This window comes from Babylonia areolata, chromosome 32 (assembly GCF_041734735.1).
Source record: "Babylonia areolata isolate BAREFJ2019XMU chromosome 32, ASM4173473v1, whole genome shotgun sequence".
NCBI lineage: Eukaryota > Metazoa > Mollusca > Gastropoda > Neogastropoda > Buccinidae > Babylonia > Babylonia areolata.
The window spans coordinates 838,385-854,654 of NC_134907.1; the positions used below are offsets into that span (position 1 = coordinate 838,385).

Sequence of the window (16,270 nt, forward strand, 5' to 3'; positions counted from 1 at the left end):
GATGGCATGTGGTGTGTTTATGTGGCAGTGAGCCGGTCTGTCGACAGATTTCAAGGGTCTGGTGTGGTGTGTGTATGTGTACAGAATACACAATGCTTTATTACCTCAACAAGAGAAATTCATTTGTGGTGTAAACCACATAAACAGTACAGGAAAGTCACTGTCATTCAACATGCATAAAAGACAAAAATTAATGTTTAGATGTCAACCTTGGGCAACACATGTGTACAATAAATATCAGTGTGTCTGTGTGTGCAGTCAACAGATGTGTGCTGCTCATGTCCCACCAACACACACACACACACACACTCGTACACACACTGGTTGAGCAATGATACGATCTCAGTGATTCCCAGCACGCTGGTATGTTTTTTTGTTTGTTTTTTTGTGTGTTTTTTCTGAGATCTTAATCTTTTTTTTTTTTTTTGAGTTTAACATTTAATACATAGAGACGGACATACAAAACCAACATCTGAAATCAACAATATTTGCCACTGTGCACCACCTAAACTGCAAATCAGGAAAATGACACAACACTGTCTTCATACAGAGAAAAAACAAACAAAAAAGTCACATGCACTGTATAGAACAAGTAAATGAAAGGAAAAAGAAAATAAATAAAAGAACAAACGTTACATTCGTGGTTGTCTCTACTCCTCCTCGTTGCCTTCAATCATTTTTATGTATGAGTACCATTTTCTAGAAAATGCTATGGACATCGAGTGCATATATTTTTCGGTTTTATATATGTTTCTTAGGTCTGTTAGGAAATACTTTATACATGGTTTGATTTTATTTATTCTGCATTTATAAATGAAATGTTTCGCCTCTAGAATGATATAGTCAAATATTTCACCGGTTTTATTTCACGCTGGTATGTATTACGTGACCTGTGAGAACACCGTCATGACCTCCTGACACGTCATGTCACTGTCACCTGAGAGAGGGGCATCACCTGACTGATAAAATCACACATGACCACAGAGGTCGGCCAAGTGTCTACACCACAGGTCACAGGTCAGCCTGGTGTCTACACCACATAGGTCACAGTTCAGCCAGGTGTCTACACCACACAGGTCACAGGTCAGCCAGGTGTCTACACCACACAGGTCACAGTTCAGCCAGGTGTCTACACCACACAGGTCACAGGTCAGCCAGGTGTCTACACCACACAGTTCAGCCAGGTGTCTACACCACAGGTCAGCCAGGTGTCTACACCACAGGTCACAGGTCAGCCAGGTGTCTACACCACACAGGTCAGCCAGGTGTCTACACCACAGGTCACAGGTCAGCCAGGTGTCTACACCACACAGGTCACAGTTCAGCCAGGTGTCTACACCACACAGGTCACAGTTCAGCCAGGTGTCTACACCACACAGTTCAGCCAGGTGTCTACACCACACAGGTCAGCCAGGTGTCTACACCACAGGTCACAGGTCAGCCAGGTGTCTACACCACACAGGTCACAGTTCAGCCAGGTGTCTACACCTCACAGGTCAGAGGTCAGCCAGGTGTCTACACCACACAGGTCAGCCAGGTGTCTACACCACCTAGGTCACAGGTCAGCCAGGTGTCTACACCACACAGGTCACAGGTCAGCCAGGTGTCTACACCACACAGGTCACAGTTCAGCCAGGTGTCTACACCACACAGGTCACAGTTCAGCCAGGTGTCTACACCACACAGGTCACAGGTCAGCCAGGTGTCTACACCACACAGGTCACAGGTCAGCCAGGTGTCTACACCACACAGGTCAGCCAGGTGTCTACACCACACAGGTCACAGTTCAGCCAGGTGTCTACACCACACAGGTCACAGTTCAGCCAGGTGTCTACACCACACAAGTCACAGTTAGCCAGGTGTCTACACCACACAGGTCACAGTTCAGCCAGGTGTCTACACCACACAGGTCACAGTTCAGCCAGGTGTCTACACCACACAAGTCACAGTTCAGCCAGGTGTCTACACCACATAGGTCACAGTTCAGCCAGGTGTCTACACCACACAGGTCACAGGTCAGCCAGGTGTCTACACCACACAGGTCACAGTTCAGCCAGGTGTCTACACCACACAGGTCACAGTTCAGCCAGGTGTCTACACCACACAGGTCACAGTTCAGCCAGGTGTCTACACCACACAGGTCACAGGTCAGCCAGGTGTCTACACCACACAGGTCACAGGTCAGCCAGGTGTCTACACCACACAGGTCACAGTTCAGCCAGGTGTCTACACCTCACAGGTCAGAGGTCAGCCAGGTGTCTACACCACACAGGTCAGCCAGGTGTCTACACCACCTAGGTCACAGGTCAGCCAGGTGTCTACACCACACAGGTCACAGGTCAGCCAGGTGTCTACACCACACAGGTCACAGTTCAGCCAGGTGTCTACACCACACAGGTCACAGTTCAGCCAGGTGTCTACACCACACAGGTCACAGGTCAGCCAGGTGTCTACACCACACAGGTCAGAGGTCAGCCAGGTGTCTACACCACACAGGTCAGCCAGGTGTCTACACCACACAGGTCACAGTTCAGCCAGGTGTCTACACCACACAGGTCACAGTTCAGCCAGGTGTCTACACCACACAAGTCACAGTTAGCCAGGTGTCTACACCACACAGGTCACAGTTCAGCCAGGTGTCTACACCACACAGGTCACAGTTCAGCCAGGTGTCTACACCACACAAGTCACAGTTCAGCCAGGTGTCTACACCACACAGGTCACAGTTCAGCCAGGTGTCTACACCACACAGGTCACAGTTCAGCCAGGTGTCTACACCACACAAGTCACAGTTCAGCCAGGTGTCTACACCACACAGGTCGGCCAGGTGTCTACTCCACACAGGTCAGAGGTCAGCCAGGTGTCTACACCACACAGGTCACAGGTCAGCCAGGTGTCTACACCACACAGGTCAGAGGTCAGCCAGGTGTCTACACCACACAGGTCACAGGTCAGCCAGGTGTCTACACCACACAGGTCACAGGTCAGCCAGGCGTCTACAATTAGAGGTCAGCCAGGTGTCTACACCACCTAGGTCACAGGTCAGCCAGGTGTCTACACCACCTAGGTCACAGGTCAGCCAGGTGTCTACACCACCTAGGTCACAGTTCAGCCAGGTGTCTACACCACCTAGGTCACAGGTCAGCCAGGTGTCTACACCACAGAGATCACAGGTCAGCCAGGTGTCTACACCACAGAGGTCAGCCAGGTGTCTACACCACACAGGTCACAGGTCAGCCAGGTGTCTACACCACACAGGTCACAGGTCAGCCAGGTGTCTACACCACACAGGTCAGCCAGGTGTCTACACCACACAGGTCACAGGTCAGCCAGGTGTCTACACCACACACAGGTGAGGGAGGTGTCTAGACAACGGAGGAGGTGATGGAGCTGTCGGACAGGTTGGTGGCGGTGTCGCTGAACCTGCTGATGTGGGACCTACTGGAGGGGGCCGGGCGGAAGGAGCGGCTGGGGACGGAGAAGGAGCGGGGGCGGTACCCGTGGAAGGAGCGTGAGTGGAAGAGCGGGGGGCGGGTTAAGACCAGACTGTTCAGGCTCATCGCCCTCCTGCTTGCAGGCACCACCGGCTCCGGCTCCGGCACCTGCAGGCAGGTAAAAAAAAAAACGGCTGTTACCATGACGACCACAACCATGGCAGCGACTCTCAGAGTACGATCACTGAACATGACAGTGATAATATATACATTAATTAATTTAAAATGTGATCATAAATGACTGAATAAATAAGCTTTTAGAATTGTATTTGTTTTATCAATTTCATTCAACCTAAAAAGGTTAAGGTAATGTGATGTAAGGTCAGGTCATGTAGGGTCAGGTCAGGTCAAGTGGGGTCAGGTCAGGTCATGTAGGGTGAGGTCAGGTCAGGTCAAATGGGGTCAGGTCACATGATCTGAGTGAACGAAGGAGCCACAGCCCACGAAGGAGGAAGGGGAGGGGAAAGGTCAAATCAGGTCAGGTCATGAGGGTTTGGTTCTGTGAGATCAGGTGATGTGATGTGGGGTCAGGTCAGGTCATGTGATGTGGGGTCAGGTGGTGTGATGTAATGTCATGTGATTTAATGTGGGTCAGGTCAGGTGATGTAATGTCATGTGATTTAATGTGGGTCAGGTCAGGTGATGTAATGTCATGCATGTGATTTAATGTGGGTCAAGTCAGGTGATGTAATGTCATGTGATTTAATGTAGGTCAGGTCAGGTGACGTAATGTCATGTGATTTAATGTGGGTGAGGTGATGTAATGTCATGTGATTTAATGTGGGTCAGGTCAGGTGATGTAATGTCATGTGATTTAATGTGGGTTAGGTCAGGTGATGTAATGTCATGTGATTTAATGTGAGTCAGGTCAGGTGATGTAATGTCATGTGATTTAATGTGGGTCAGGTGAGGTGATGTAATGTCATGTGATTTAATGTGGGTCAGGTGAGGTGATGTAATGTCATGTGATTTAATGTGGGTCAGGTGAGGTGATGTAATGTCATGTGATTTAATGTGGGTCAGGTGAGGTGATGTAATGTCATATGATCTAATGTGGGTCAGGTCAGGTGATGTAATGTCATGCATGTGATTTAATGTGGGTCAAGTCAGGTGATGTAATGTCATGTGATTTAATGTGGGTCAGGTCAGGTGATGTAATGTCATGTGATTTAATGTGGGTCAGGTGATGTGGGGACGGGTCAGGTCAAGTGAAGGGGTCAGGTGATGTGAAGTGCTGTGGGCGAGGTACCTTGAGTCTGAGCAGAATGCCGCGTTTGTCCGTGCTGTCAGGACGACGTCGCCGTAGGAAGTAGAGAACGATGACCCCGATGAGGACGAGGCCGGTGATGCCTGCACCCACCCCCAGAGACGGACCTAGCCAGGGCTGGCTCTTCTCCTCCGCTTCCGGCTTCTCCGTTGTATCTGTACATGTACAGTACACAGACCTCATTTCTGTTATATCTGTACATGTACAGTACACAGACCTCACTTCTGTTATATCTGTACATGTACAGTACACAGACCTCATTTCTGTTATATCTGTACATGTACACAGACCTCACTTCTGTTATATCTGTACATGTACAGTACACAGACCTCATTTCTGTTATATCTGTACATGTACACAGACCTCACTTCTGTTATATCTGTACATGTACACAGACCTCACTTCTGTTATATCTGTACATGTACAGTACACAGACCTCATTTCTGTTATATCTGTACATGTACACAGACCTCATTTCTGTTATATCTGTACATGTACAGTACACAGACCTCATTTCTGTTATATCTGTACATGTACACAGACCTCATTTCTGTTATATCTGTACATGTACACAGACCTCATTTCTGTTATATCTGTACATGTACAGTACACAGACCCCACTTCTGTTATATCTGTACATGTACACAGACCTCACTTCTGTTATATCTGTACATGTACAGTACACAGACCTCATTTCTGTTATATCTGTACATGTACACAGACCTCACTTCTGTTATATCTGTACATGTACACAGACCTCATTTCTGTTATATCTGTACATGTACATTACACAGACCCCACTTCTGTTATATCTGTACATGTACACAGACCTCATTTCTGTTATATCTGTACATGTACAGTACACAGACCTCAGTTCTGTTATATCTGTACATGTTATAGTACACAGACCTCATTTCTGTTATATCTGTACATGTACACAGACCTCACTTCTGTTATATCTGTACATGTACAGTACACAGACCTCACTTCTGTTATATCTGTACATGTACACAGACTTCATTTCTGTTATATCTGTACATGTACACAGACCTCATTTCTGTTATATCTGTACATGTACAGTACACAGACCTCATTTCTGTTATATCTGTACATGTACACAGACCTCATTTCTGTTATATCTGTACATGTTATAAAACACAGACCTCATTTCTGTAATATCTGTACATATACACAGACCTCGTTTCTATTATATCTGTACATGTACAGTATACAGACCTCATTTCGGTTATATCTGTACATGTACACAGACACCAACAACGTCCGTCCACACACACACACACACACACACACACAGTCCGCGCGCGCGCACACACACACACACGCACACACACCGTCCACACAAACACACACACACGCACACACACCGTCCACACACACACACACAGTCCGCACGCGCGCACACACACACACACACACACACACACACACACACGTACCCAGGCAGAGGGGGGGCACGAGGGCTGACCGACACGGTACACACGGTGTGTTGTTGAGGATCAGGTCCACTGGGCATGTGCAGTGACCTGTGAACTCATCACACGGCAGGTAGCGACACTCACCACATCTCTGTGAACACGCTGTCCCGTAGAATTCTTCCTCACACTCTGTCAACACAAGACATAGTGTCAACACTGACATTGTGTCAACACAGACACTGACATTCTGTCACCACTGTGAACTCATCCCAGGGCGGATAGCGACACTCACCACATCGCTGTGAACACGCTGTCCCGTAGAATTCTTCCTCACACTCTGTCAACACAGGCACTGACATTGTGTCAACACTGACACTGACATTCTGTCAACACTGACCCCGACGGTCTGTCAACACTGACATTCTGTCAACTCACACTGATATTGTGTCAACATAGACACTGACATTGTGGCAACACAGACAGACACTGACATTGTGTCAACACAGACACTGACATTGTGTCAACACAGACAATGAAATTATGTCAACACAGACACTGACGTTCTGTCAACCCTGACACTCTGTCAACACAGACACCAACACTATGTCAACACAGACACTGACATTCTGTCAACACTGACACCCTGTCAACACTGACATTCTGTCAACACAGACACTGACATTCTGTCACCACTGTGAACTCATCACAGGGCGGATAGCGACACTCACCACATCGCTGTGAACACGCCATCCCGTAGAACTCTTCCTCACACTCTGTCAACACAGACAGCGTGTCAACACTGACATTGTGTCAACACAGACACTGACATTCTGTCACCACTGTGAACTCATCACAGGGCGGATAGCGACACTCACCACATCGCTGTGAACACGCCATCCCGTAGAACTCTTCCTCACACTCTGTCAACACAGGCACTGACATTGTGTCAACACTGACACTGACATTCTGTCAACACTGACCCCGACGGTCTGTCAACACTGACATTCTGTCAACTCACACTGATATTGTGTCAACATAGACACTGGCATTGTGTCAACACAGACATTGTCATTCTGTCAACACATAGTGTCAACACAGACAGACACTGGCATTAGACACTGATCCTGACATTCTGTCAACACAGACAGAAACTGACATTGTGTCAACAGACATTGATATTGTGTCAACACAGACACTGACAGTCTGTCAACACAGACATTGTCATTCTGTCAACACTGACATTGTGTCAACACAGACACTGACATTCTATCAACACAGACATTGTGTCAACACAGACACTGACATTGTGTCAACACAGACAGACACTGACATTCTATCAACACAGACATTGTGTCAACACAGACAGACACTGACATTATGGCAACACAGACATTGTGTCAACACAGACAGACACTGACATTGTGTCAACACAGACACTGACATTGTGTCAACACAGACAATGAAATTATGTCAACACAGACACTGACGTTCTGTCAACACTGACACTCTGTCAACACAGACACTGAAGTTCTGTCAACACAGACACCGACACTATGTCAACACAGACACTGACATTCTGTCAACACTGACACCCTGTCAACACTGACATTCTGTCAACACAGACACTGACGTTCTGTCAACACTGACATTCTATCAGCACAGACACTGACATTCTGTCAACACAGACACTGACACTCTGTCAACACAGACACTGATCCTGACATTCTGTCAACACAGACAGAAACTGACATTGTGTCAACAGACATTGATATTGTGTCAGCACAGACACTGACAGTCTGTCAACACAGACATTGTCATTCTGTCAACACTGACATTGTGTCAACACAGACACCCTATCAACACAATGACATTATGTCAACACAGACAGACACTGATATTGTGTCAACACAGACACTGACATTGTGTCAACACAGACACAGACATTGTGTCAACACAGACACTGACATTGTGTCAACACAGACATTCTGTCAACACAGACAGACACTGACATTGTGTCAACACAGACACTGACATTGTGTCAACACATACATTGTCATTCTGTCAACACTGACATTCTGTCAACACATACATTGTCATTCTGTCAGCACTGACGTTCTGTCAACACTGACACTCTGTCAACACAGACACTGACGGTCTGTCAACACATACACTCTGTCAACACAGACACTGACCCTGACATTCTGTCAAAACAGACACTGACATTCTGTCAACACAGACACTAACCCTGACATTCTGTCAACACAGACACTGAAATTCTGTCAACACAGACACTGACATTCCGTCAACACTCAACACAGACATTCTGTCAACACAGACACTAACCCTGACATTCTGTCAACACAGACACTGACATTCTGTCAACACAGACACTGACATTCTGTCAACACTCAACACAGACACTGACATTCTGTCAACACAGACACTAACCCTGACATTCTGTCAACACAGACACTGACATTCTTTCAACACAGACACTAACCCTGACATTCTGTCAACACAGACACTGACATTCTGTCAACACAGACACTAACCCTGACATTCTGTCAACACAGACACTGACATTCTGTCAACACAGACACTAACCCTGACATTCTGTCAACACAGACACTAACCCTGACATTCTGTCAACACAGACACTGACATTCTGTCAACACAGACACTAACCCTGACATTCTGTCAACACAGACACTAACCCTGACATTCTGTCAACACAGACACTGACATTCTGTCAACACAGACACTAACCCTGACATTCTGTCAACACAGACACTAACCCTGACATTCTGTCAACACAGACACTGACATTCTGTCAACACAGACACTAACCCTGACAATCTGTCAACACAGACACTGACATTCTGTCAACACAGACACTAACCCTGACATTCTGTCAACACAGACACTAACCCTGACATTCTGTCAACACAGACACTGACATTCTGTCAACACAGACACTAACCCTGACATTCTGTCAACACAGACACTGACATTCTGTCAACACAGACACTAACCCTGACATTCTGTCAACACAGACACTGACATTCTGTCAACACAGACACTAACCCTGACATTCTGTCAACACAGACACTAACCCTGACATTCTGTCAACACAGACACTGACATTCTGTCAACACAGACACTAACCCTGACATTCTGTCAACACAGACACTAACCCTCACATTCTGTCAACAGACACTGACATTCTGTCAACACAGACACTAACCCTGACATTCTGTCAACACAGACACTGACATTCTGTCAACACAGACACTGACATTCTGTCAACACAGACACTAACCCTGACATTCTGTCAACACAGACATTCTGTCAACACAGACACTAACCCTGACATTCTGTCAACAGACACTGACATTCTGTCAACACAGACACTAACCCTGACATTCTGTCAACACAGACACTGACATTCTGTCAACACAGACACTAACCCTGACATTCTGTCAACACAGACACTAACCCTGACATTCTGTCAACACAGACACTGACATTCTGTCAACACAGACACTAACCCTGACATTCTGTCAACGCAGACACTGACATTCTGTCAACACAGACACTGACATTCTGTCAACACAGACACTAACCCTGACATTCTGTCAACACAGACACTGACATTCTGTCAACACAGACACTAACCCTGACATTCTGTCAACACAGACACTAACCCTGACATTCTGTCAACACAGACACTAACATTCTGTCAACACAGACACTAACCCTGACATTCTGTCAACACAGACACTAACATTCTGTCAACACAGACACTAACCCTGACATTCTGTCAACACAGACACTGACACTGACCGTGACCAGTGTCTGTCTCCCCATGTCCGCTATTTACACACACTACCCATGTATCTAAACACAGGTTGATATTGTGCAAGCCCTGCGCCCACCTCTGTGTATGTGTGTGTGTGTGTGCGTGCGTGCGTGTGTTTGTGTGTGTGTATGCGTGTATGTGTGTGTCTGTGTGTGTATGTTTCTTTGTGTGCATGTATGTGTATGTATGCGCGCGTGTGTGTCTGTGTGTGTGTGTGTGCATGTATGCGTGTGGGTCTGTGTGTGTATGTATGCGTGTGTGTGTGCGCGCGCGCGCGTGTGTGTGTGTGTGTGCCTTTGTGTCTCTGTGTGTGAGTGCCTTTGTGTGTGTGTGTGTGTGTGTGTGTGTGCGTGTTGTGACGGAGAACGCTGCCGACACGGTGACCTTGGCCCCTGACCTCTCCTCTTGGTGCAGAGCGGGGGGTCCTGGTCGCCCTGACATTGCCCAGGACAGTGCCCCGTCACCCTGTCACAGGCCGCGCCCTCCGCGCACAGCCCGCACTGCTGGAGGCAGTTGGTGCCGTACATACCTCCCTCACACTCTGCGGGCAAAACCACGCCCGTACACACACACACACACGCAAGCACACACACGTACACACACACACACACTCACACACACACACACACACGCACATAATGAGAGACATACGCATGACGAATACACAGGGGAGAAAACTCAAGTGACGTGAGGCACCACGAAGGGTTGTCTCCCTTACATTAAATTCCGATGGCCACCCCTCCCCACCCCCACTGCCTGTGGGCTGCTGTCCGGGAAATATTTGTACAACCCCCTTCATTCACACACACAGTTCTTCTTGAACAGATAGTATATACGTCAACCAGCAATCACCATATACATCAAAGGACATGTTTGAACAACCCCCAACACACATACACGACAATGATGAACATCCTCTTTATGAATAAGTAACCATAGTAACTAAAACAAAAGCCTCAGGTTGATATCATATAGACAATGATAAAATAATCTTTGTATAAACCAGTAACCATGGCAACCAAGCAAAGCCCTCAAACATATACAGACAATAATAAACATCCTTCTCTCTCTCTCTCTCTTATATATATATATATATATATATATATATATATATATATATAGCGCCCTTTCTCTCTGAGAGCTCAGGGCGCTTTACATGAAAGAAAAACATTACAAGGTACATAAAACATTCATGACCACTTTTTCTCAAACCCCCTCCCCCTCCCCCTCCCACTCTCCCTTTCCCACTCTACATACATCCAAAGTGAGCTGACATGGGTGGTGTTGGAGAACAAGGAAGCTGAGAGTGCTTATAGACTGGTTTTTAATCATGAGCGAAGAGCAGAAATAGAATCAGATGCACGGATATGACGAGGAAGGTTGTTCCAGATGTGAGGAGCAGCAAAGAAGAAAGAACGTTCACCACAGGTTCTTGTATTGACACGAGGGAGTTTCCAAAGGTAACAGTCACAGGAAGAGCGGGAGTTTAAACATTGATAAGGTCAGAAAGATATGTAGGACCTGCGGAGTGGCAAGCAGAATAGCAGAAAAAGACAGAGAAATATCTGTGGGGTCCCCCCCCCCTTCCTCCCCCCGGCTCCACCCAATGCCCAGACCTGTGTCGCAGAGTGGAGGTTTGAACCCCGACTGGCAGATTTGGCAGTGGCCGGTCTCACTGTCACAGGTGGTGTTGCGGCCACAATGGCCACACGTGTTCTGACAGCCCTGGCCGTATCTCCCTTCCCGGCACCCTGCACGTCATTCCCACTGTCTCACCACACCTCATCACACACACACCTCACCACACCTCATCACACACACCTCACCTCACCACACCTCCCCTCATCACACACACTTCACCACACCTCATCACACACACCTCACCACACACCTCATCACACTCAACATACACACCTCACCACACACCTCATCACATACACACCTCATCACACTCAACATACACACCTCACCACACACTCATCACACACCTCTCACCACACACCTCATCACACACTCAACATACACACCTGACCACACCTCATCACACACTCAACATACACACCTCATCACACACACACACCTCATCACACACTCAACATACACACCTGACCACACCTCATCACACACTCAACATACACACCTCACCACACACACACCTCATCACACACTCAACATACACACCTCATCACATACACACCTCATCACACACTCAACATACACACCTCACAACACACCTCATCACACACTCAACATACACACCTCACCACACAAACCTCATTACACACTCAACATACCTCATCACACACTCAACGTACACAACTCACCACACACAACTCACACCTCAACACATACACACTTCCTCACCCACCTCAGCACATACACACCTCATCACACACCTCATCACACACCTCATCACACACCTCAGCACACACCCACCTCATCACACACCTCAGCACACACCCATCTCATCACACACCTCAGCACACATCTCAACAGTCCTCAAAACACACGCTTCAACAAACACACATAAACACACACCTCAAAACATGCAGCACATCAACACACACACACACACACACACACACCTCTCTCAAAACACGCAGCACATCAACACACACACACACACACACACTTCAAAACACGCAGCACATCAACACACACACACACACACACACCTCAAAACACGCAGCACATCAACACACACACACACACACACACACACACACACCTCAAAACATGCAGCACATCAACACACACACACACACACACACACACACACACACACACACACACACACCTCAAAACACGCAGCACATCAACACACACACACACACACCTCAAAACACTCAGCACATCAACACACACACACACACACACACACACACACACACACCTCAAAACACACAGCACATCAACACACACACACACACACACACACACACACACACACACCTCAAAACACTCAGCACATCAACACACACACACACACACACACACACACACACCTCAAAACACGCAGCACATCAACACACACACACACACACACACACACACACCTCAAAACACGCAGCACATCAACACACACACACACACACACACACACCTCAAAACACACAGCACATCAACACACACACACACACACACCTCAAAACACACAGCACATCAACACACACACACACACACACACACACACCTCAAAACACACAGCACATCAACACACACACACACACACACACACACACCTCAAAACACACAGCACATCAACACACACACACACACACACACACACCTCAAAACACACAGCACATCAACACACACACACACACACACACACACACACACCTCAAAACACTCAGCACATCAACACACACACACACACACACACACACACACACACACACACCTCAAAACACGCAGCACATCAACACACACACACACACACCTCAAAACATGTAGCACATCAACACACACACACACACACACACACACACACCTCAAAACACGCAGCACATCAACACACACACACACACACACCTCAAAACACACAGCACATCAACACACACACACACACACACACCTCAAAACACTCAGCACATCAACACACACACACACACACACACACACCTCAAAACACGCAGCACATCAACACACACACACACACACACACACACACACACACACCTCAAAACACACAGCACACCAACACACACACACACACACACACACACACACCTCAAAACACACAGCACATCAACACACACACACACACACACACACACCTCAAAACACACAGCACATCAACACACACACACACACACACACACACCTCAAAACACGCAGCACATCAACACACACACACACACACACACACACACACACACCTCAAAACACACAGCACATCAACACACACACACACACACACACACACACACACCTCAAAACACACAGCACATCAACACACACACACACACGCATACACACCTCAAAACACACACAAACACACACACACACACACACACACACACCTCAAAACACACACACACACACACACACACACACACACACACCTCAAAACACATACGAACACACACACGTTAACACCCACACCCCACACACACCTCAACACATAAAACTCGAGCAAAGTCAAAGCTGTCAATGTACTACACATACAAAATGACATCCAAACAGCTCACACACACACACACAGACAGACAGACAGACAGACAAACACAAAGAGACAAAGACGGACAGACAGAAAGAGAGAAAGAGACAAAGACTTCTTGAAAGAAAGACTGAGACAGAAAGACAGACAGACAAAAGCAGAGAGATATGGAGGACTGTAGGGTGTGTGTGTGTGTGTGGAGGGGGGGGGGGAGGGAAACAGCATGAGAAAAGACGTGATTTAAACAGCGGCAGTGTAAAGACCCACGTGATTTACACAGCGGCAGTGTAAAGACCCACGTGATTTACACAGCGGCAATGTAAAGACCCACGTGATTTACACAGCGGCAATGTAAAGACCCACGTGATTTACACAGCGGCAGTGTAAAGACCCACGTGATTTACACAGCGGCAATGTAAAGACCCACGTGATTTACACAGCGGCAGTGTAAAGACCCACGTGATTTACACAGCGGCAGTGTAAATACCCACGTGATTTAAACAGTGGCAGTGTAAAGACCCACGTGATTTACACAGCGGCAGTGTAAAGACCCACGTGATTTACACAGCGGCAGTGTAAAGACCCACGTGATTTACACAGCGGCAGTGTAAAGACCCACGTGATTTACACAGCGGCAGTGTAAAGACCCACGTGATTTACACAGCGGCAGTGTAAAGACCCACGTGATTTACACAGCGGCAGTGTAAAGACCCACGTGATTTACACAGCGGCAGTGTAAAGACCCACGTGATTTACACAGCGGCAAGTGTAAAGACCCACGTGATTTACACAGCGGCAGTGTAAAGACCCACATGATTTACACAGCGGCAGTGTAAATACCCACGTGATTTAAACAGCGGCAGTGTAAAGACCCACGTGATTTACACAGCGGCAGTGTAAAGACCCACGTGATTTAAACAGCGGCAGTGTAAAGACCCACGTGATTTACACAGCGGCAGTGTAAAGACCCACGTGATTTACACAGCGGCAATGTAAAGACCCACGTGATTTACACAGCGGCAGTGTAAAGACCCACGTGATTTACACAGTGGCAGTGTAAAGACCCACGTGATTTAAACAGCGGCAGTGTAAAGACCCACGTGATTTACACAGCGGCAGTGTAAAGACCCACGTGATTTACACTGCGGCAATGTAAAGACCCACGTGATTTACACAGCGGCAGTGTAAAGATCCACATGATTTACACAGCGGCAGTGTAAATACCCACGTGATTTAAACAGCGGCAGTGTAAAGACCCACGTGATTTACACAGCGGCAGTGTAAAGACCCACGTGATTTGCACAGCGGCAGTGTAAAGACCCACGTGATTTAAACAGCGGCAGTGTAAAGACCCACGTGATTTACACAGCGGCAGTGTAAAGACCCACGTGATTTACACAGCGGCAGTGTAAAGACCCACGTGATTTGCACAGCGGCAGTGTAAAGACCCACGTGATTTGCACAGTGGCAGTGTAAAGACCCACGTGATGTGTAAAGACCCACGTGATTTGCACAGTGGCAGTGTAAAGACCCACGTGATGTGTAAAGACCCACGTGATTTGCACAGTGGCAGTGTAAAGACCCACGTGATTTGCACAGTGGCAGTGTAAAGACCCACGTGATTTACACAGCGGCAGTGTAAAGACCCACGTGATTTGCACAGTGGCAGTGTAAAGACCCACGTGATTTGCACAGTGGCAGTGTAAAGACCCACGTGATTTGCACAGCGGCATGACGAAGCCCGCCTTGCACTTCTCACAGGTGCCCGATGTGATGTTGCAGGGGAAGTTATAGTAGCAGGCGCCACACCTCTCCTGACAGTTCTCCCCGTAGAAATGGCTGGTGCACTCTGCGACACACACACACACACACACACACACACACACACACACACACACACACACACACACATGTACATGTACACACACACACACACACACATGTACACACACTCACACACACACATGTACATACACACACACACACACACACACACACGCACATGTACATGTACATACACACACACACACATGTACACACACACTCACACAC

General features: G+C 47.4%; 1 protein-coding gene across 1 annotated transcript; it reads right to left on the reverse strand.

The window, feature by feature from the left end:
* Positions 1-3,330: 3,330 nt before the first annotated feature.
* On the reverse strand, positions 3,331-16,060 carry LOC143276381 (uncharacterized). Its single transcript, XM_076580861.1, has 6 exons — positions 15,933-16,060; positions 11,673-11,807; positions 10,454-10,597; positions 6,219-6,386; positions 4,744-4,916; positions 3,331-3,602 (listed from the first exon to the last, which is right to left on the reverse strand). The coding sequence occupies exons 1-6, from the start codon at positions 15,949-15,951 to the stop codon at positions 3,366-3,368; spliced, it is 876 nt and encodes a 291-aa protein (XP_076436976.1). The 5' UTR covers positions 15,952-16,060; the 3' UTR covers positions 3,331-3,365.
* Between the last annotated feature and the right edge of the window lie 210 nt (positions 16,061-16,270).